At 29.5% G+C, this 20787-nt stretch overlaps 3 protein-coding genes and 1 long non-coding RNA gene across 4 annotated transcripts; all 4 read left to right on the plus strand.

The window, feature by feature from the left end:
- The first annotated feature begins 588 nt into the window (after positions 1 to 588).
- LOC141450448 (uncharacterized) lies at positions 589 to 14631 on the plus strand. The gene is made up of 6 exons (XM_074120912.1): positions 589 to 4916; positions 5652 to 5816; positions 5985 to 6396; positions 6933 to 7095; positions 7858 to 7995; positions 10843 to 14631. Exons 4-6 carry the CDS (start codon positions 7062 to 7064, stop codon positions 11031 to 11033), a joined length of 363 nt encoding a protein of 120 aa, XP_073977013.1. The 5' UTR covers positions 589 to 4916; positions 5652 to 5816; positions 5985 to 6396; positions 6933 to 7061; the 3' UTR covers positions 11034 to 14631.
- LOC141448741 (zinc finger E-box-binding homeobox 2-like) lies at positions 3098 to 5655 on the plus strand. Its single transcript, XM_074117328.1, has 5 exons — positions 3098 to 3107; positions 3353 to 3593; positions 3917 to 3954; positions 4694 to 4916; positions 5652 to 5655. Exons 1-5 carry the CDS (start codon positions 3098 to 3100, stop codon positions 5653 to 5655), a joined length of 516 nt encoding a protein of 171 aa, XP_073973429.1.
- On the plus strand, positions 14052 to 19011 carry LOC141448752 (longitudinals lacking protein, isoforms A/B/D/L-like). The gene is made up of 7 exons (XM_074117339.1): positions 14052 to 14058; positions 14164 to 14184; positions 15183 to 15367; positions 15452 to 16523; positions 17175 to 17441; positions 17566 to 18663; positions 18792 to 19011. The coding sequence occupies exons 1-4, from the start codon at positions 14052 to 14054 to the stop codon at positions 15536 to 15538; spliced, it is 300 nt and encodes a 99-aa protein (XP_073973440.1). The 3' UTR covers positions 15539 to 16523; positions 17175 to 17441; positions 17566 to 18663; positions 18792 to 19011.
- A 1243-nt stretch (positions 19012 to 20254) lies between these two features.
- Positions 20255 to 20721, plus strand: LOC141450534 (uncharacterized). Its single transcript, XR_012456163.1, has 2 exons — positions 20255 to 20426; positions 20655 to 20721. It is a non-coding gene; the product is annotated as an uncharacterized lncRNA (long non-coding RNA).
- The last annotated feature ends 66 nt before the right edge of the window (positions 20722 to 20787 follow it).

Genomic DNA, 20787 nt, shown 5'->3' on the forward strand with positions numbered 1-20787 from the left:
CATTTGATTATATTACTACCATATTGAATCAGTTTCGATATAAACTTTTCCCAGATTTAAAGTTTTAGTAGTTTTAAGATTTAAGTAGATTTTTTTATTAGGTGATGATACTTTTCATGGAAGTGTGAATTTTAATTTCCACTAACCAAATTCAATTTAATTGTGAAAATTGCTTCTATAATATCCTCCAAATTTTGGTAAGTCTACATAGTAAATATTTTCAGTTTTACTCAATTCTATTATTATTAATACTATAAATATTTTTGATTATTTATTTCCCCCCCAAATCATTTTACAAGATCCTTAGTTAACCATTATGTTTTATATATTTCTTTTACAGTACTACGAAGAAGGTATCATTGTAAAGACTGTGGTAAAAGCTACAAATATAAATTTGGATTGAACGCACACATTAAATATGAATGCGGACAAACTCCTCAATTCCATTGTCCGTACTGTCCGCATAGTGCACATCAGAAGAGCAATCTTAAAGCACATCTTGTCAAAAAACATGGAAAGTTTATTTTCTCACAAAGCGATGATGATTGTATCAAGATTATTAATTGCGTAAAAAGGGAGTCTTAAAATAATAATTGTTTGTTAAAAAAAGAAAAATACTTTAAAAAAGTTATAGTGCAAGGACTAGTAAATAGTTCAAATTAAAAACAAAAATTAATAATTATTTTTGTGAATGTATTTTTTAATGGAAGGTAGTAGAAATGAAACAATTATTGATATAATTTGTTTTTTTGTTTATTTATTAATTTTTTTTATACAAAAGGCAATAAAAAAGAAATTTCTTAATTTGTTAATTACAAAATTGTTTATAGTAATTAATTAGAAATTGTATTTTATTATTAAGATTTTTTACGATTAGTTAACTAATAATTAACCAATTTTTGTATGTTTCCCTATCTTTTTTGAAAGAAACAATGAAAAAGGTAAACTCGTGATTGGTTGAAATGTTTAAAATAATTATTTTTGTATATTATAATTATAAAATTAAACGCAAAACTTGATTATAATTTTCGTGATCATTATTAGTTACAAATTAGTAATATCCTTTTGACGTCATACCTTTACACTTTCTTTAAAATGTGTAAAATTTATCCTGATTGTAAAAGAATTGAGAAAATACCTTGTTTTGGGCTCCGCCCAGAAATAATTATTGCTTTAAATATTGTAATCTATTCTACTATTATAGCCTACAATTAATTACCTGCACTGTTGAAAGGAAAGCTCGTTGAACTAGAAAAATATAAAGATGATAACCGCTGACACGATCGGGTGGTGAACAGTATTTTTTTTTTTTGTGACGAAAGAACTGTGACGGAAGGCCGAGCAGTGTCCTGAGTAACCACCGTTACTGACGTAACGCTTTTCCAAAAAACCTTCTGTTTTGCTCGTTTTGGAAAATTGACAAATTCTCTAAAATTCTGCCTCTTCGGAATACCTTTCGGAATAGCTTTCAGTTTCTAGCTTTCGGAATACCTTTCGGAATAGCTTTCGGAATAGCTTTCAGTTTCTAGCTTTCGGAATACCTTTCGGAATACCTTTCGGAATAGCTTTCGGAATAGCTTTCAGTTTCTAGCTTTCGGAATACCTTTCGGAATAGCTTTCAGTTTCTAGCTTTCGGAATACCTTTCGGAATAGCTTTCAGTTTCTAGCTTTCGGAATACCTTTCGGAATAGCTTTCAGTTTCTAGCTTTCGGAATACCTTTCGGAATAGCTTTCAGTTTCTAGCTTTCGGAATACCTTTCGGAATAGCTTTCAGTTTCTAGCTTTCGGAATACCTTTCGGAATAGCTTTCAGTTTCTAGCTTTCGGAATACCTTTCGGAATAGCTTTCGGAATAGCTTTCAGTTTCTAGCTTTCGGAATACCTTTCGGAATACCTTTCGGAATAGCTTTCGGAATAGCTTTCAGTTTCTAGCTTTCGGAATACCTTTCGGAATAGCTTTCAGTTTCTAGCTTTCGGAATACCTTTCGGAATAGCTTTCAGTTTCTAGCTTTCGGAATACCTTTCGGAATAGCTTTCAGTTTCTAGCTTTTATAAAAATTTAAACAAATAACAATTTATTTCCGGAATACTAAAGCAAGCTTTCATTACTTAAACTTTTACAGATAGGTGATCAATTCAAATAATGAAAGCAATACCTGTGAGTGGCAACGTTTCGAAGCGCCAAATGATGTTTCAGTTGCTTCTCTCGAAACTTCAAAGAGTCCTAGAATCTTTTAATACCCAGGATTGATTTCTCAATTGTTAATTCCATTGGTGCCTCTAATATTCTGCTTCTCACACCTATCTTCCCGCAGGACTGACTCTAGATTGGTAAGTATCCTGAGGCGAGAGTGGTTCTTTCCATTTATCTTCTTCTTTGGTTTCAAGACAAATATACAGTATCCATCCACTGAATTCTCACCATTATTCATTCTCAGCATCTTTTGACTTTGTTGTTAGTGGAATAATAGGACTTATTGATTATCCTATACTCCAGTAAGTGTCTTGAAATAGTGCGTAAACAACTGCTTCCAGTAGCTATTTCAGCTTTTATTTACACCTACCTTATGGCTTGAAGTCATCGAAGAGCCTGTGAATTTTGAGCTTTCCACTAGCCACTCTGGAGGTTCTCTTGAGATCGACTAATTAGTCATCTCTGGTAGTCTTCAAGAAGATTGTCTTCTTTTCCATTCGTTACCCCACTCTTGCTGCTGCCTTCCCGAACTCGCATCACTGTTTCCTACCGCTCTATTCCATTCAATCAAGAATATGTACTCGCCTTTTATAGTGTTTACTTATTGCTACAATTATTTCGTTGAACCCGACAATTAGGGTTTCAGATTTTCCAATGCAAGCGCATAGTTTCTTCTCCAGTTTTCTCTCAAATAACTTTTACAACGACTACCGTCAGCGAAAAATGGGTTTAGAGGGTTTCTTAGGAAAATTAGTTCTTACACCGGTCCTCAATAGATGTCAGTTGGTTGCAGTTGGAAGATTCCCCAAGTAGGGGAAACAAGGGAACTAATTATTTCAAGAATTAATCAAAAACAAAGTGAAAAGTCTTTGGTGATTTGCTTGATTTGTAAACTTTGCTTTACATGAGTGAAGGTAAGTTCGCTGCTACATTAATAAGACACATTTTCTCGGAATCTCTAATAAAAGAGCAGTCTATTTGCCAGAATAACTTAATGTTATCATCCTTAAACACCTTACTAGAAAGTATCTTCTTTTTGGTAAGTATTTTCTTAATTTTTTTCTCTTCTCAATACTTAATTTGTTACCATTTGATTTAAAAAGAACATAATCTCCTTGCATTTTTGTTAACATTTATGTTTTATAAATTTCTCTTGCAGTATTCCGACGAAGATATCTGTGTAAAGCTTGTGGTAAAAGCTATAAATACAAGAATGGTTTAAATTCACACATTAAATATGAATGCGGACAAACTCCTCAATTTCATTGCCCATACTGTCCGCACAGTTCACATCAGAAGAGCAATCTTAAAGTACATCTTGTCAAAAAGCATAGAATGACTATTTCATTTAATGATGACAGCATTCATCCCGTTGTTGACGTGGAAAATGAATTCATCAAGTGAATAAAGTAACGAATAGAAAACGCTTGGTTTAACCTTTTGGAACTTTCCCAGTGAAGTGTTTTTTTAGAGCAGGCACAAAAACATTTAGTTCAAAATAAATTTAAATGAGAAATTTAACATGTATCTCTTCCGTTACAAATTTTATTAATATACTTTGTGCTTTTCTATTAGAAAATTTTAAAAACAGTACCTCTTTTTTATAAATCATTTGTTTCTTTAATATCAAAATGAAATTGTTATTTTTTTTTAATTATTATTAAATCATAGTTAATAATTGAATTGTGTTTTTTATTTACAATTGTTATTTGCCAGTTTTTAGTACTTATATTTATTCACTAGTGATCTGGAATTTACCAGGTAAGATTAGAACCGAATATATGTGTAACTTAGGAAAATCTGTGATTTGTTTTATTAATCATTTAATCTAGAAGTTTAGAGTTACTAGTATTAGATCTTAGTTCAATTTCACAAATGTTCTTCTCAAATAGATTATATTATCTCCAAAATTTCTTCTTTATTCTAAATTTGAATTTCATAAAAGAAAAATTTAAAGAATAACTGGCAGTTTTGTTTAAATTTTCTGTTCTTAATGAGGTTTAATTTAAATTGCTTTGGTAGCCAATTATTTTCTCCGTCATAGCAAGCTGACTTTCTTTCATTCTGATTTTCATTCATCTTTAGAGATTGTTTCATTTGGTTAGTGTTGAGAAATTTCATCTGTCACATCTCCACAATACTTAAAGTCATGCTGATGTTTCAATAGCTATTTGAATATCATGGAATTTAGTCAGAAATTTTGGTGACAATATAAATGAAGCTCACAAAAGTGGGAGCCATTTTTCTCTCCACAAACCTGATAATTTATTCAGACACTAAAGATGGGTAAAATCCGAAATCTGGAATCGGCAAGAATCAAAGGAAAACGGATGAAATGGTTGTTATTTTGGTATCTTCCAACAGAATCAGTCTAGCATTCTAGATCAACCATTGTTTAACAATTGTTTAATTGTATTTTGATTTGGTTTTCCTGCTTTTTATTATCTTTATAATTATATAATTTAGGTAAAACATAGTTTTCTGATTTATGTTTTTCCAGTGGCGTTAGTTGTGAGACGTTTGAAGAGGAGAATAATGGAAGAAGACAAGATATACAGGTGTTCTGCATGTAATAAATCTTACGTTTACAAGGCTGGACTGTCCAGACATCAGAAATATGAATGCGGCAAAGAGCCTCAATTCCAGTGCCCACATTGTCCGTACAGAGCGAAAATCAAGAGCAATCTTACCGCACATGTTGCTTACAAACATATGAATTTCAGGTAAATTTAGATCAGATATTTTTTATTTGTTTTTATAGAAACAATTGATTCCTTCAAAGTTCAAAATTTCATAAGCAGTTTTCTTATTTTTCTTTGGCCTCCACTTTCTGATTAATTTCTCAAGTTCATTTTTTTTTTGTTCACTTTTATTCATTACCTTTACAGAAATTGACAGATTTCTGTTACCAAAAACCACTAGCATTTGTCACGAAACCCTGTATATCGTGTGCACCTCTAAAACGCTGAAAAAAAAGGGAAAAAATCTTTTTCAAAAGAATTTCCTTCATTTAGGTCTTCTTATTCATTCTAACATTAAGAGATATTCTAGCTGATGTCTCAGTAGCTATTTGAATAATCTATATTGTTAACCGTACGAGAGCAAGGACTCAATTCGCTACCCAAAGCTCCTGTTGACAGGCACAGCCAACGAAAAAGACAATGTGGGCAAAATCAAACATAGTTCCATCTCATCCAACTAAGATTGATATTTTCGAAGAAGCTTAAATTCCCAGCAAAAGTGAAATTTCCAAGCTAAAAAAGCCCTTCAACCAGGTGTCTGGGAAATCCGTTCAAGACTCAGAAAATAAATATCTAGAAATACTTTCTTTATTGAACTTTAAACGTGGTTCAAATTCTATCTTTGAGTGCAGACATCTGACCAATCGCTTATCTATTTTTTGTAATAAATATATTCAATATTTATCTGTTAATATATGTTTAATATTTATCTTCCAGATAATATAAGGCTCCCCTCAGTTCCGCCATAGTAGTCAGTCCGAAGAAGAGAAAACTTATTACTAGTTTGTTGGAAAGTCATTTTTTATTTGTTATTGTGAGAACAAAGCTACAAATTTTAACACATTTGTTATTATTAACATTCTTTTACAAAAAAAAGAAAAAGTGAAGTAATTGTTGATATTTTTAAAAAATTGTTATTTTAATATTGTTTATTGTTTTTCTCTTTAATATTGTAACTATTGTACATTAATATTGTCATTTAAATATATTACATTATTATTTTTAAAAATATATATTTTTTTTATTAGACACTATTTCTTTTTGATCTAGATTTTGGTGTTGTTAAATTATGCTTATCATACCAATTGAATATAAGGTGTATGAACTGTGCCAAATATTATTGATTTACTTGCCTTTTTGGCTAAAAGTAATCACCCGGTGAACCGAAATATTAAGTTCACAATCTAATGTTAACTTAATGAATGAAGAAGTTAAATAAGTTGTTAATTCTTTACAAATAACAAAGTGTTAAGCATTTGTATAGTTAAAAAAAAAAAAAAAAATCAGGTAATTATATTTATTTTAAATATAAATTAATTATAGTGTTTCTACTCTTCTTTATGAAAGATGTTTCTCTTTCTTTTTTGCAGAGATTAGCAGAGAAAATAATGCGCTACTCATAAACTGTGTCTTTTGGATTCACATAATTTAGGAAAATATGAAATGTTGAAATACTACATTTGTAAGTTTTTTTTAAAAAAATAATTCTTCACTAAATATTAATTATTCTGATGATAACTAGAGAGCTCTGGAGTCTGGCAGATATCCTTGATTCAAGCTCAACTTGCCTCTTTCTTGCAGCTTGCTACCGTTTTTATTTCTTCTGGAAAATAGATAGTGTTATAAGAGAGTACTGTCTATAGGATTTAAAGTTTACTACTGAGTAACATTGCCCCGTACGCCGTGACCTGATATTGACTTAGCTTAAAATTTATATAAATTCCTAAGTGGGAAACATCCCGCTATAATTTCTCTGGATTTCCAGCATTTTGAGCCGCTTTAAGATCTCTCAAGTTCCTATATTGCTTTCTTCAGAATTAAGTGGTCCAGGAGAGCTCTTTGAATATCATCGGGGTTTTTCTCTGAGGTTTCAACATTAGGGTTATTCTTCAAGAATCCCATTTTTAGTATTCTGTATTTATTGCATGAAAATTCTTGTGACTCATTGATTTATTTGTTCTTTCTTGCCTGAAATAATTATAATAATTTTTTTTCCAGATCAAGCAGTGCAATTGGAAAAAATAATTTAATGAAAAATTGATGAAAATATTCATTTTGTGACTTTTTACGATTTTAATGCATACATATATTAAGGCTAATCTGTATAAAAAAAAAGAAAGATAAATAATGAATAAACAAAGTAGATTATCCCAACAAAATGGTAAATTAGCAAAATTTAGTTAATTTGTTTATATTTAGAATTTATACAAAGTGAATGTGTTATAGTTGGTCCAATTATTTTTAAATTTAGAAAATAACAATTTTATAGTTTCCTATATTGTTTTTCATCTAATAAAATTTTGCTTTTCTTTTTCTTTTCTTTTTGTTTTTGTTGTTTTCTTTTTTTTTTATCTCTTATTAACTCTTTAATCCTTTCTTTTTTGTCTTTCAAGAAAACACCTGTAGTTTTTTTTTTGTTTCAATTTAAGTCCTTTACCTTACCTTAAATACTTTGCACAATATTGTTGATTTTATATGCTATCCAGTTTTCAACTAAGTTTAGAAGTGTGAATTTTAGTTGCATTCTCGAAAATGTTTTGCCATGCTCTAATGAAAGAAAGTTAGCTAATAAAGTTTGTGAATAGTAACTCCGATGGAAATCATATTCCCTACCGATTGGAAGCAATCTTTGGTCAGATTAAAATAAATAAGTTCACTACATAAACTAAAATCAACAATATTTTTTCCAGTATTGCAAATCCAACTACCTCTTCAACACTTCCATAATGATCTTATTTCCAGTTTCAAATGATATCTTTTTTGCATACAATTTTTAGACGTTGTATTTATTGTAATAAAAATTGCCTTTAAAGAAATGATTTGAAATTGACTCTTTTTTTTTTGTGTGTGTATATTTTTTGAAATATATTATGTTCCTCAATTTACTGAAATTATTGATATTTTGGCAAGACTTTATTTGTAGGTCTGCATAAGAGATCTTATGTTTGTGTGAACTGCTACAAGAGATATAACCACTCGTTTACCTTATACCGACATATGCGATACGAATGCGGTAAGGAGCCTCAGTTCCAGTGTCCTTATTGTCAATACAAAGCTAAACGTAAGAGTACATTGAAAACGCATGTTATACTGAGGCATTCACGTACCTAACTTGTATTATTGGTGAATTATTATTTGTGATTTTGTTATTATATTTAAACAATTCAAATATTAACTATTGTAAAATAGTTAGATGTGTAAATAAGGGCCATTTCTTTTTATGAATACTTTCTTTAGTTAGTTTTCATATGTCTTAGAACTTTGTGGGATTAGTCTTTGTGTTTTAGCAAGCAATTTTCAGTAAGGTTTTACTTTAGATGCGTTCAAATTATTTTATATCATATTTTTAAGATGGGTCTTTTATTATAATACTCTTATTTTTCTGTCTTAACTCAATATTTATCTTTTTACTCAATTTTAAGGTCGTAAAAATTGTAAGGTTTTATTTTAGCTCATTTTTATTAGAGTTATCCTTTTTCTGTTCCTTTCACTCACCGCCTTGTCAATGTAAGGACTAACAGTTTAATGTTATTTAGAAAAGAATTTCTTTGTTAATATGAGAATTTGATAGTAAAGTCTGTTTGCTTGTAGCCTCCGTCCATGACACCTAATTTGGTTGTAGGTCGTATAAGCCCGCTTGATAAAATAGGCATTACTTCTTTTTTTTGGGGGGGGGGGGTTTATTTCTTGCGGTGGTAATTGTTTTTCCTTCTTTGTCATTTCCTGCAAGTTTAAACGGAACCTTTTTTCAGCAGTAAAATGCTATCACCGCCTCTACAATTTTAAGTGAAGAAAACCAGTGTTTCTGGCTAAGTACTGAGTTGAAGAAGTTCATCAATTTTATGTTCTCTTCTTTCGTTGTGAACGGATAAAACTGAGTTCTAAGATCCTGGGTTTGTGCTTTCTTGAGAAACAGGACCCACATCTAGTCTCAATAATATACCTTATTTCCAATTTACTCCTGCTAATTATCCAGTAGGTTACAGAGCAGTACTCCTGTTGTTTCAGCTTACGGCTGGTGCTCAGGCGTACGACCATGTTTTACATCAGCGGACTTGGTGTGTTTTAGAAAAGTTAACTCGTATTTCATCCATATTTTCTCTGTGAGAAGGCGGGGAACATTCGGTAAAGCAGGTGGTCAAAGTATCGTGGCTAGCTTTCATCTTTCTTGCGTTCTGCCCGTGAAATCAGCTTGTTTCTGGTCTTAAGTTTCTCCTTATTTGGTTTTAGGGGAAAATGATGTATTATTGTTGATCAACTCAATTGAATTGAATATTTCAGTAAGTGATTCAATTTAAAAAAAAGCTTTGTTCCTGTTTACGGCGATCTTAAAGAAGAAAATAACAAAAAAATTATTTATTTTTTTGTAAGCAAATAATTTTATATTTTCATTGAAATTGAAATAAGTACTAGATCGCCTGTTAATTCATAAAAATTAATTTCACTCTGCTTTCAAATATAATACAGAATTATTTTTATATTGATTTTTGATGTTAAATTCCTTTGAAATATTGAGTAAATCATCATAACTTTTTAGTTTTTCTGGAAATGATATTTCTCGTTTTATTCTTGCCATTTCATCTCGAAGTAGGGATACAGAGATTTTTATGTTGAAGATCTGTTCATTCGTTAAAGAAGATAATTGTATTTTATCTTCTTACATTTGCTTAGATTTCAGCTTTTTTTTTTTTTGCGGATAGCTTTCTTTATTTTTGGATTAAGTACTCCCTAACATTGTTTATAAACAGGAAGTCGGGTTGCTCAGGTTTTTTTCCCCAAAATTTTCTTTATAGGAGTAGAAATAGTTAATCTGGCAGTTTACATTTTTCTTGTTATTATCTATTTAATAAGTTATTCCTTAATAATTGTTACTGTACCTTTATTTTATTTTAATTTATTTCTTGATTGCTATTTGTAAATTTCAATTAATTAGATATCTTTTTTTATTATTATATTCATGTCAAAATAAATAAAATAACTGTGATAAACAATTAAAAGCAAACATACTCTATTTTACCATAATTATGACAAATATAGTTACTATATTGTATGTATTGTACAATATTGTAACTAAGACAAAAACATGGTTGAAACTGAGGCTGTACTAGAATTATTGTCTTTAATTAATTGGGATATTAAAAATAAAAAAAAGAATACTTAATTCAAAAATAGTTGTTATTGTGTATACATTAAATTGTGTTTTGTAAGAATAAGGTTTTTATTAAATGTACATTTTATTTTTATCTAATTAAAAATTTAATATATTTTTGTTAAATTTTGTGTTTTCGTTTTTTCTCATAATTATTATTATTTTTTTTAACAATACGAAAGAGGGAGAATATAAATATTATATTATTAAATTTATACTTTTGAATAATGCCCTTACAAGGGATAAATTAAATTAAATTCTAACATTTTCAATGAGGTAAGATATTATAATTGATGGCTAAATTCTTAAGAAATTTACAATTGCTTTCCTGTGGGTGGTATTACAGATTCATCCAGATTTTCGATTTTTGGGATTGAAATCTGAGCTCTTCTAAACAAAAACGGATGTTCTAATTTTGTTGTTTTACACGAATTGGGAGGGTAAACCGACTATAAGATATTGGTAAACATTTGAAAAATACTTGAAACGTTTCCGAATTGATTGATATTAGTGAAGCTCTTGGGCAAGAAAGGAAATTTTCTTCGGGAATAAAAATCTTCAATATTTTATTTAGACCTACTGAGTTTCAGCAAAAAGAACTTTAAGGTCTAAAGATATTCGGTCAGTTAAAATTTCGAAATTGCATGTTGAGACAGAAATCTGTGTATGGGTTATATCGATTTTTAAACAAATATCTATAAAAACTAGATTTACGTATAAATAATATTACAAAAATATATATTTCATTTATTTTTGCAGGCTCGCCACACATATGCACCAGATGTTTCAAAACGTTCACATTATTGCACAATTTATATCGACATAGAAGGAATTGTACGCAAGAGCCACATCTTCGTTGTTCTTTTTGTCCATATAGATCATCTAGGACTGATAATCTGAAAATGCACATGATATTCAAGCACAAATATCTACCTAAACCTAGGACGTAGAAGATTAAAGTAATAGTGAAATATTATAAAATTTAAACTAATATATTTTTATATAGCACAAAGCTCAAATCACTTGCACCAAGTGCAATTCAGAAGGAATAAATAGATAGAAAGAAAAAGTTATGTCCTGGTTAAGTTTATTTAAAAACAATAGCACTGTTCTTAATAAATAATTATTTTATTAATAACTTTTATTGTGTACATTTAATGTTTTAATGTAGATTACATTCTTGTTCTTCTTCTAATAGTTTAATTTTGCAATGTTATTTTGTAATGTTCTATTCTCGATTCAATTTTAGTTTTTAGCTTTTAAGCTAATTTAGAACCAGACCATTATTTTTAATATGGTTCGTAATTTCTATAATTAAAAAATTGTATCTGTATTAACTTTATTAATTTCTGTTTTATTAATTATTGTTTTAATAATAGTATTATTGAAAGTAGAAGATTAATTTATATATGTATAAATTTATTTGTTAATTTAAGAAAAAAACTTTTTTTTTAAAGTTAGCTTTATTTTATTTATTTATTTTTTATTTTTTAAATAAATAAGTCATTTTTCGTTATTAAAAATGTCTACGGCTATTTATGTTAAAACTTCTAGTTTCACATCCTATTTTTTTTAAGTATCAATTGATCTGTTAAATATATAATTAGTTTTAATGTTAAAATAATAATTTATAATATTATTCCTTTATTTATTACAACTTCTGTATTATTTATTTATTTTTAGAAAACATGTTAATAATTAATGAAGTAAAAGATGTCTTTTCGTTTTTTCCCCTTGTATTTCTTTGGCCTATCGATCCACATCTGGACTGATCAAGAGTTCAAATTGCAGATTAAAGGTATGAACTATTTTGCGGTAAATTTTTCTCTTGAAGAGGAACAATGCTTTGTAGTTTTAAAAAGGTGTTTAAATATTTTTAAATTTATGTAAGTAATTTTATGATATTTAAATTCCAAGTCACGTTCATAACGTGTGAGATCTAAGCAGCTAAAATCTTCTTTTCAGTGCACTATCCCCATTACCTGTTAGTAAAAAGTAGTGGACTGTTGCTGGAGATTTCCAAATTCGAGTTCAATGTTTTTTTTATTAATTGCGTGATTAAATTAAACATTTTGTAAGGTAGACCTACATAAATATATACTATTGTGTTTTTTAAATTAACTGCCAACATATAGTTGCAACGGTCACAAATATTTAAATTCCTCCGTAACTCATATCTATGCAGCCTCTACCTTTATAATGTTCATTATGCGAGTGGATGGTAGTGGTTAGGATGGTTTATTGGCGGGGATGGCCATCCTGTTTAAGAGGATATTATTCCTTTTGTTAATATGCCTTGTTTTGTTTTTGTCTAGATAAATCATGAAACAGAACATTAGATTTTTTTTGTAAGTGTACTTGTTTTCTTATTTCTTTCTTATTAATCTCCTTCAATATTCGTTGCACGAGAAAAAATAGATTATTTATGAATGTTGAAACGCATTCTACAGACTTCAATTATGGCAAGTATTTAAAATGAATATTTATTTTTATTTTTTTTGTTGCTATTCTTGTATAACAGATGGATAATTATTTCCTTATTTTCATTACAGCGGAATTCGTGTGTCCAGATTGTAACAAAAAGTATCTTTATAATAACACATTAAAACGCCACAGAAAATATGAATGCCAAAAAGAACCACAATTTTTCTGTCTTCATTGTCCATACAAAGCTAAACAAAAATGTACACTAAAAGCGCATACTGCTATAAAACATTTTCATAATGAAATGCCTTTTTAGAAAAGAGATTTTATTTTGTATTGTTTTCCAAAAGATGGTATGTATATATTGTGTTTTCTATTTTAAAAACTGAAAACAGCGTTTGTTCGACCATATTTTTTTTTTTTTTTATTGTGGACCAACAAGTTTGTTTTAATTACAACAATATGTATTCATTGAATAATATTTATTAATAAACTCTTAATGAGTATTCTGACTTTGCTAATAATTTATTTGAAATACAGTTCTCTACTCCCTTCGTAGTGTTTGATTTATAACATTTTGACGTTTTTAACAGACAGGTTTTTTTTTAAACATTATTTTCTCATTTGTTGCCGTTTAACAAAATTTAAGTTCATTTTAAAGTGTGCGGTAAGCTTTGAAAAATATATGTGGGGATTAAATCAAACCTCAATTTGGTCTTGGATTTTATAAAGATAGTGTGAATGAAAGTATGAATTAATGGGAATCACATTAACAGGCTAAGTAGTATGATTCTGTGACTATTCAGGGTGATATGGAATATAGTCCTCAGGTGCAGTTGCATTTTTTTCACTGAGTCTCTAGAATTAAAGTATTGGTAAAAGTTTAAGAAAACGAGTCAAGTGGCCGAACTTAATTTAAAAGATTGCTGTGCTCAAAAAACTCAAATTGCTCGATTCAAAACTGCTTCAAGACTTGTAATACTAATGTTAGAGATTAAGACTTCGTATGTTCAATTTTGATGAGGATCTTTAGAAAAAAAATCTTTACAGTCAATTTCTACTAATTTGCATGTAGCACAACTTTTTTTTTTATAACCATTTTTATAATCAATAATGTGCACAGTAAAGTGGTTTTCTATCATATCGAAATTCAATACAAAGTAGTCATTGTAGGCCAAAGGCCTGATCGATCAATTGGTGGTTTTCCCTGCGACATTCAAGAGGTAGCGGATTCAGACAGCTAGCTCCCTCCATTTGATGTTTTATTTATTGACCATTCGACCCGTACATTTGTTTCCTCAAACAACATAGATGTTACACCACTGCATTGAATCAATGACTGTGGTGATGCCTACTGCCTTCAATTAGCTTCATATCTTAAGTGCATCTTTGAGAATGATTTGAACCCCAACGGTAAATGGTGGTTAACAGGGAAGAAGCGTTTAAGTGGTGGCCAGCGCAATGAGTAAAAAGCATTGTGGCTAAGGAAGTGATAAGAAGTCTAGATGTTAAGTACTGAGTATTTCTCCAGCCTCCAATTACTCATGAGCAGTAACTTTATTTTATTTATTTAATTTTTTGTTTTATTAGAACGACCTTTTTTCTCCCCCTCGTCATTAAATTATTTAACTAAATTAATTAAATTTTTATTTTCAGGTAATTATGAGTGTGAAGAATGTAAAAAAAGCTATTTGAATTATAAATCATTAATCCGCCATAGGAAATACGAATGTAGAAAAGAACCACAGTTTTTCTGCCCTCATTGTTCATATAAGGCAAAACATAAAAGTTCCGTTAAGTCACATGTTGCCTTAAAACATTTCTGTAAATTAACTAAATAAGTTTTTTTTTATTTATTTTTTCAAATTTTACCATCAAATTTGAGAAGTTTAGTGTTATATTATTTACACTATAATGTCAATACAAAAAAAGGAAATAAAAACATTATTATGGCAAAAACATAAAAATCATTCTTATGCGTAAAAAAAAAACCCTAAAAATAAGTGGGCTTCAGACAATGTTTTTATATCATGTAAAACTATATTCTTGTTATAAATTTCATGTAGAAATATCAGCTGCACAAGTTTGAATCAGATTATTAAAGCATCATTTCAGGAGTTTCAATTTACGTTTAAATCATTCGTCCAGTGACACTTTAATTTTCTGGATTGGCTCTGAATGTAGAAATGGACAAAAAGTTCTATAACTAGTGAGGGATTACAGTGTGAGTGGTAATAATTATTTTATATCGGGATATATCGATTGAGTGAACAAAAAAGGAACATTTTGGTCAATATGAAAGGAGAAGTTTGAAACTAAGAGGAATCGATGTATTTTTGGGAAAGGAAAGTAAGTTGCATTTGCAGTTTAATTCCGCTAGTCTTAATTTACAGCTGTAGTGATTAAACTATTGCAAGTTATTTATTTCTCTTTCATGTACCTTCTTATTTTTTACTTAGCATTTATTGAAGGTAAATTTTATGGCTTATCTTATAAGTGGAGAAAAATTAGCGCTAATATTTTTATGGGTTTTAGGTTATGACCATCACATGGTAAGTAGACTTACTTTTTCACCAGAAATTAGGAGTGAAAATATATGTATAGAATAGATTAATAGTTTTTATCTATTTAATTTACCAAAAAAGTACCTAATTAATCTGATATTGTTTTTCCAGGCAATACAACTTCAGATAAGTTCAGATGTGCAACTTGCAATAGGATGTATTCATACAGAGAAAGTCTGTACAATCATCAAAAATATGAATGTGGAAAACTACCACAGTTTGCCTGCCCTTACTGTCCTTACAGGGCCAAAAGGAAAGGGACATTAAAGGATCATTTATTTAATAAACATTCAGTGGTAAGTATTTTTATTGGTTGCCACTATATTATATAGGGTTAATTTATATATACAATATATATATTTAATGTGTTTATTTTTCAGATTAAAGGAGAGGAAAGAGTAAATACTCTTAGCGGTTTTAATTGGGCTTTGGCACCTGGCAATCGTTCAAAACCTCGAAAGGTTTAAAGAAACTCTACTCCTTTAACTTGAATTTCATCTAAATTTATTTTCTCCTCCTCAAATGACTGAGGAAAAATGTAAAATAATTGGACCTACTTACTAAGGATTTGTACTTTAAATTTTGTGGAAGACCTTTTGGGAATATATGTTGAGGAAATGGGACTGATATGAGCAATGGGTGGATGAAAATAAATGATATTGACTATTTCTGGAGGAAATGGTCTAAAAGAAAGAAACAATAAATAGATGAGAAAATAATTTAAAAAATCAATAAATTTAAATTCCACGACTTGCAAATGGATGTAAAGGGATAATGTGATTTGGATGAGCACTCATAAGAGGAGGCCAATCAAAGTGCTTAGTTTTACACTATGGAATCACAGCACCTCCAAAGAAAATAGCAAGAAACTTTTTCCACACATCAAAAGGTGTATAACTTACTATTTCTAACTAATGATGTTAGACAACAAACGAAATAAATGTTATCTGGAAGAAATGATAGTAGCTGAAGCGGATGGAGATGATGAAAGAAAATAAAAAGCTAAAGGAAAAAAAAACATTAAAAGGAGAACTCTGTAAAGATTCTCTTACGTAGATAAAGTCTTAGCTTGCCAGGATATGAAAATAAGAAAGGACTCTGAATGAAACCTTCGCTTACGAGTATTTGAATATCAAAGAGCAAAGAAGAGATCTTATTTGGCAAACGCGATAAAAAGGAGCAAGTAGATGCTTTAAATGCTAGAAATATGGCCTACATTGTCAGCTGGGAATAATTATTTTAAATACAATTACAGTCAAAGCAAAACAGCAGAATCGTAAAAATCCTCCATAAACTACAGAAACTGAATATACTTTGCCGCAGTTGTACAAGATTTGAATGAAATATGTACAATTTGATCTACAAGGGAAAACAAAAAAAAATTTGATTTTTCTATTGTAAACAAGATTACAACGAGCGATTACAAATTTATATTGTGTTTGAGAATATAAGGTTTGTTTCTTTTTTTTTTTATATATATATATATATATAAATAAGGTAAAATATACAATAAAAAAAAATGGTGTAACATTGTTTGTTAATTAACAATTTCACCTCCTCTTTGGCGAAAACCCAAGCTGTAGAAACGTAAATAACCCAACTTATCGTTTGTCTTAGTCAAACTTATTGTGATTAGAATATATTAGGTAGTTTTCGTTCAGTTTATTGTTATGTTTTTTCGTTGAGTGAGAAAGTATTAAATTAGAAAACGACTATTTTAATAAAGCGAATACCAAATATTTTAAATTTCAAAGTGTTAAGATTTTTTTTTTATAACATCTTAAAATCTGTTTTATGGAATTAAAGGCATTTTTTGCCCAGGGGTCAAGTGATTTTTGGAATAATTATACTTTAATTCTCATTGATAAAGAATTAGCTACAGAGTATTTTTTTTTTTGTTAAATTCCTGTTTTGTAGAGAGTGATTCATTTCTGCGATATTTAAAACTTTGTGGGTCCAGAGTGAAAGTATATCTTTAATGTGTGTGAGGAGTTCTAGAATTAGCTTAAGGGTTACGCTGAACCTGATACATCCACCTTGCAAATCCTACAAGTACTATGCTTATGTTAAGCTTGTTCATTGTAATGTTACTTGTTTTACTAGGCTGGGATATACGCAGGGTCGCGAAAATCCCTGCAGAAGTTGCTGGTGCAGTACTTCCTACAAGAAACACTGCTGCTTCGTTGACCTGCCGGACCCAATTCCATTGGTTAATGGGAGACAGGATATCACGGTTTCGGACGCCAAGTCTCTGCGTTACTTCACATCGAACACCATTGATCGAAAGAACTCTTCTAGGTTAATACTCTCCTATCATTCTCAAATTGGATTTACTTTTGAGTTTATCTTGAAAAGATTTTTGTGAGAAAGGTAATAATAAAGAAATAATAAAAATGAAGAATGTCTTCTAATATATTAAAAATAAAAATGTAGTTAGAATAGTTTGTATCAATCAATAATAATGACACATCATTTTTTTTTTTTGATTGCACAGGTGACCAGTCCAAGATGTTATTCAAGTGTCCAACATGTCCAAAAGTTTATAAACATTCAACGAGTTTAATAAAGCATAGAAAATATGAATGTGGTATGGAACCGCAATTTATTTGCCCAAATTGTCCATATCGGGCCAAACAAAGGAACAATCTGAAGAAACATATACTGAATATGCATTTTGATGTTTTATCAAATACTTAAAAGTAATTTTAAATAATTTAAAAGTATACCTGAAAAAAATAAGGAAAATAAACAATATTTTGAAAAAAGGTTATTGATTTTTCATTTTTTTTTTAGTTTATATTTTGATTTAGTGATGAAATTCTTTTTTTCAAAGCAAGAAGATTAACAATCATAGAAGTTATTATTTCCATTGTTACCCCATTGGAAACAACATTGCTTGCTTTATCGATTGAAAAGAGTGAGTTAGCGAATTATTACATTTAAGGAGGATTCAATGAACTTAATATGCTTTGTTCTTTCTTCTGAATTAAGAAATTTCGGAATTTTTATTCCCCCACCCAAAATAATGGAATAGGGTTCTGACAGTTGGTTTTTTTGCCAGCGTATTAGTCATCGTAGAGAGGGTTTAAAAGTATCTGTTTTGAAACAGGGCTGTATCCAGATCGCTCTCGATATATCCCTCATTCCTAGCTCAGAATGTTACTAAAGGTTCCTCTTTATTGTACATCAATGCAGTGATCGAAGCTGTCCAACTAATCGACTATTTCATCTCTCTAAAATTTATCCACAGATATTCCAGTTTAGAATCCTTTTATGATGTAATAAGGGGGGAAAAAATAAGATGATTATAATAAATAGTTAACACTTTAAGTTAACTAACTTAATTTTAGGACTAATAATAACTCAATGAAGGTCAGATTTACATGAATTAAGGTAAAACATGGGTAATACCCAACGAGCCGAAGGAAGGTGATGTTACTTGCTGGGAGGTACCTCATAACAGTTGTGTAATTTGATAAGTCTTTCTTCCAATATGTTGATTAGAATTCTGGGTGAGTGATACAGGGATTCTTCAAACGTTTTGATAATCTGCAGAACCTACGCTACTCACCTTAATAACATCATTTTGTGCGTATGTATTTATTTTACTATTATCTTTGATTGATTTGAACAATGACTTCGTCAAATGATCTATCAAAATATGATTTCCTATACTTCTCACTAGTAATGTACTATGTATATTTGTTTTGGATATTTCAGGAAGATATTATTGTGAGAAATGCCAAAGATCTTATAAATACAGACGTGGACTAAATCAACATGTTAAATTTGAATGCGGCAAAGATCCTCAACAGAAATGCCCATTTTGTCCGTACAAAGCTAAACAAAGATGTGCCGTCAAATCTCATATTGCTTTGAAACATAATAATTTCCTTCTTTGAATTATTTATTGTCGTGTAAATAAAGTTATTTACAAACACTTTTGAGATTTTTGGTTTATTTAAAAGAAAAAATAAAATTGTTTTATTTACAATCAGTGTAAATAATGGTTTATCTACACTAGCAAAGTAGGTTTTCGTAGATAAAAGCTCCATTGCAGTTCGCTTGGGAGACAGTAATTGTTCCTCGAATGTCTGTAAAGTGTACAGTGATTACTAAATTGTAAGCTTAGTTTGGTTGTTATATCTTGACTGTAACGTTTTTAGTACCTTAGGAGGAGACTTAAGGAAGGATAGTGCTTTGTATGAGGGTTTATGGTATTATCAGGGTATCATATTCCTTTGGGAATACCCGGATTATTCACCATTATTCTTCACGCTTTTTTGTTGGTGGTAGAGCAGTGCAGCCTTCAGTTTTTAACTCGTTAGTATATTTTTCAGTTTACTGTATATGCTCCAATTAAATTATAAATTGGCCATAGACAAAAGAACATAGCAAAAGTGCAATGATGCACATTTTTACTTAAATCTATTACTTTTATATTCATTGCTCTGTTTTCATTTATTGTTACTCTTAGTGAAAGAAATTGGAAAAATTTCCAATTATAAATAGATGTTTTCCATTTGCATTTTCAGAAAGATTTAGTACCTATAAATACAATTTCAGATTTTATTTTTGTAAAGTTGATAACTTTTACAATTAGTATATTTTTTTTTTTTTTATTGTCTTTGTTTACAGCGAAATTTCGTTGTGATCGTTGTGAAAAATGCTACAAACATGCACAATCTTTGAATACGCACAAAAAATATGAATGTGGCAAAGATCCTCAACTACAATGTCCATACTGTCCGTATAAATCAAAATTGAGGAGTTCGATGAAGACGCACATAATGGCCAAACATACTTTTCCTAAACTAACTTTAGAAGATTTGGTTCGCAAAACAAATAAATAAATTGTATTATTTTATGTGCGTATATGTAAAATATACTCTGTAATAATCGAGAGAAACTTATTAAATATCTATTTAAATTAAATTCATATTAATTTATTTTACTGAATATATTAGTAAATTAAAAAAAAATCAGTAAACCTTCTTTTTGTCAGTAGATTTCTTGAAAGTTTGTTGCAGCACTTCCCAAGAAGAGAAACGTCCAAGATTATTAATTTTTTTTTTTAAAGTATTTTTTTTTTCGTAAAAATTAAAGGAGGTAATCTATATTTAATTTAAATTCTTACAAATTTATTTAATTGAAACTGTGATGTTCGTTTCTTTCTACTGTAGGTCGTTTCCAGTGCATACGATGCAACAAGTCGTACAAGAATAAGAAAAGTGTAATACAACACTTGAGGCACGATTGTGGGGCAATACCCAAACATTTCTGTCGCTACTGTCCATATAAGACAAAATGGAAAGGTTCCTTAAAGCGCCATCTTCTAAGACATCTGTAGCTCTGGTAGCGTTCTGTCTTAACTAATTCTTTTGTTGTAGATTTTAATTTTTGAATTATTTTGAACTTAATAATATTGTTAGTAAAGATGTGTAACAGTTTAATTGGGAATATATATTGTTTCAAATATGGAGTTAAAGTTCTATCAATTTTAAAGATAGTTCTGTGCTTTCATTTTATTAAAGCTTCACAACTTTGCCTTCAGTTTTTGTTTTATTTTTTTGCTTTTTGCAGCGCACTGTGTTCTACTAACCGCCATCATTGTTTATCTCTGTAACAATATCCAAAAATTCCGGAAAAATCTCAAAATCAGGAAGGATTCTAGGAGAGTCTAGAAAAATCGATCAGTCAATCAAAGCAATCAATT

Source organism: Rhodnius prolixus, unplaced genomic scaffold, assembly GCF_049639745.1.
Source record: "Rhodnius prolixus isolate KJV_2025 unplaced genomic scaffold, Rpr scaffold_1, whole genome shotgun sequence".
Lineage (NCBI taxonomy): Eukaryota > Metazoa > Arthropoda > Insecta > Hemiptera > Reduviidae > Rhodnius > Rhodnius prolixus.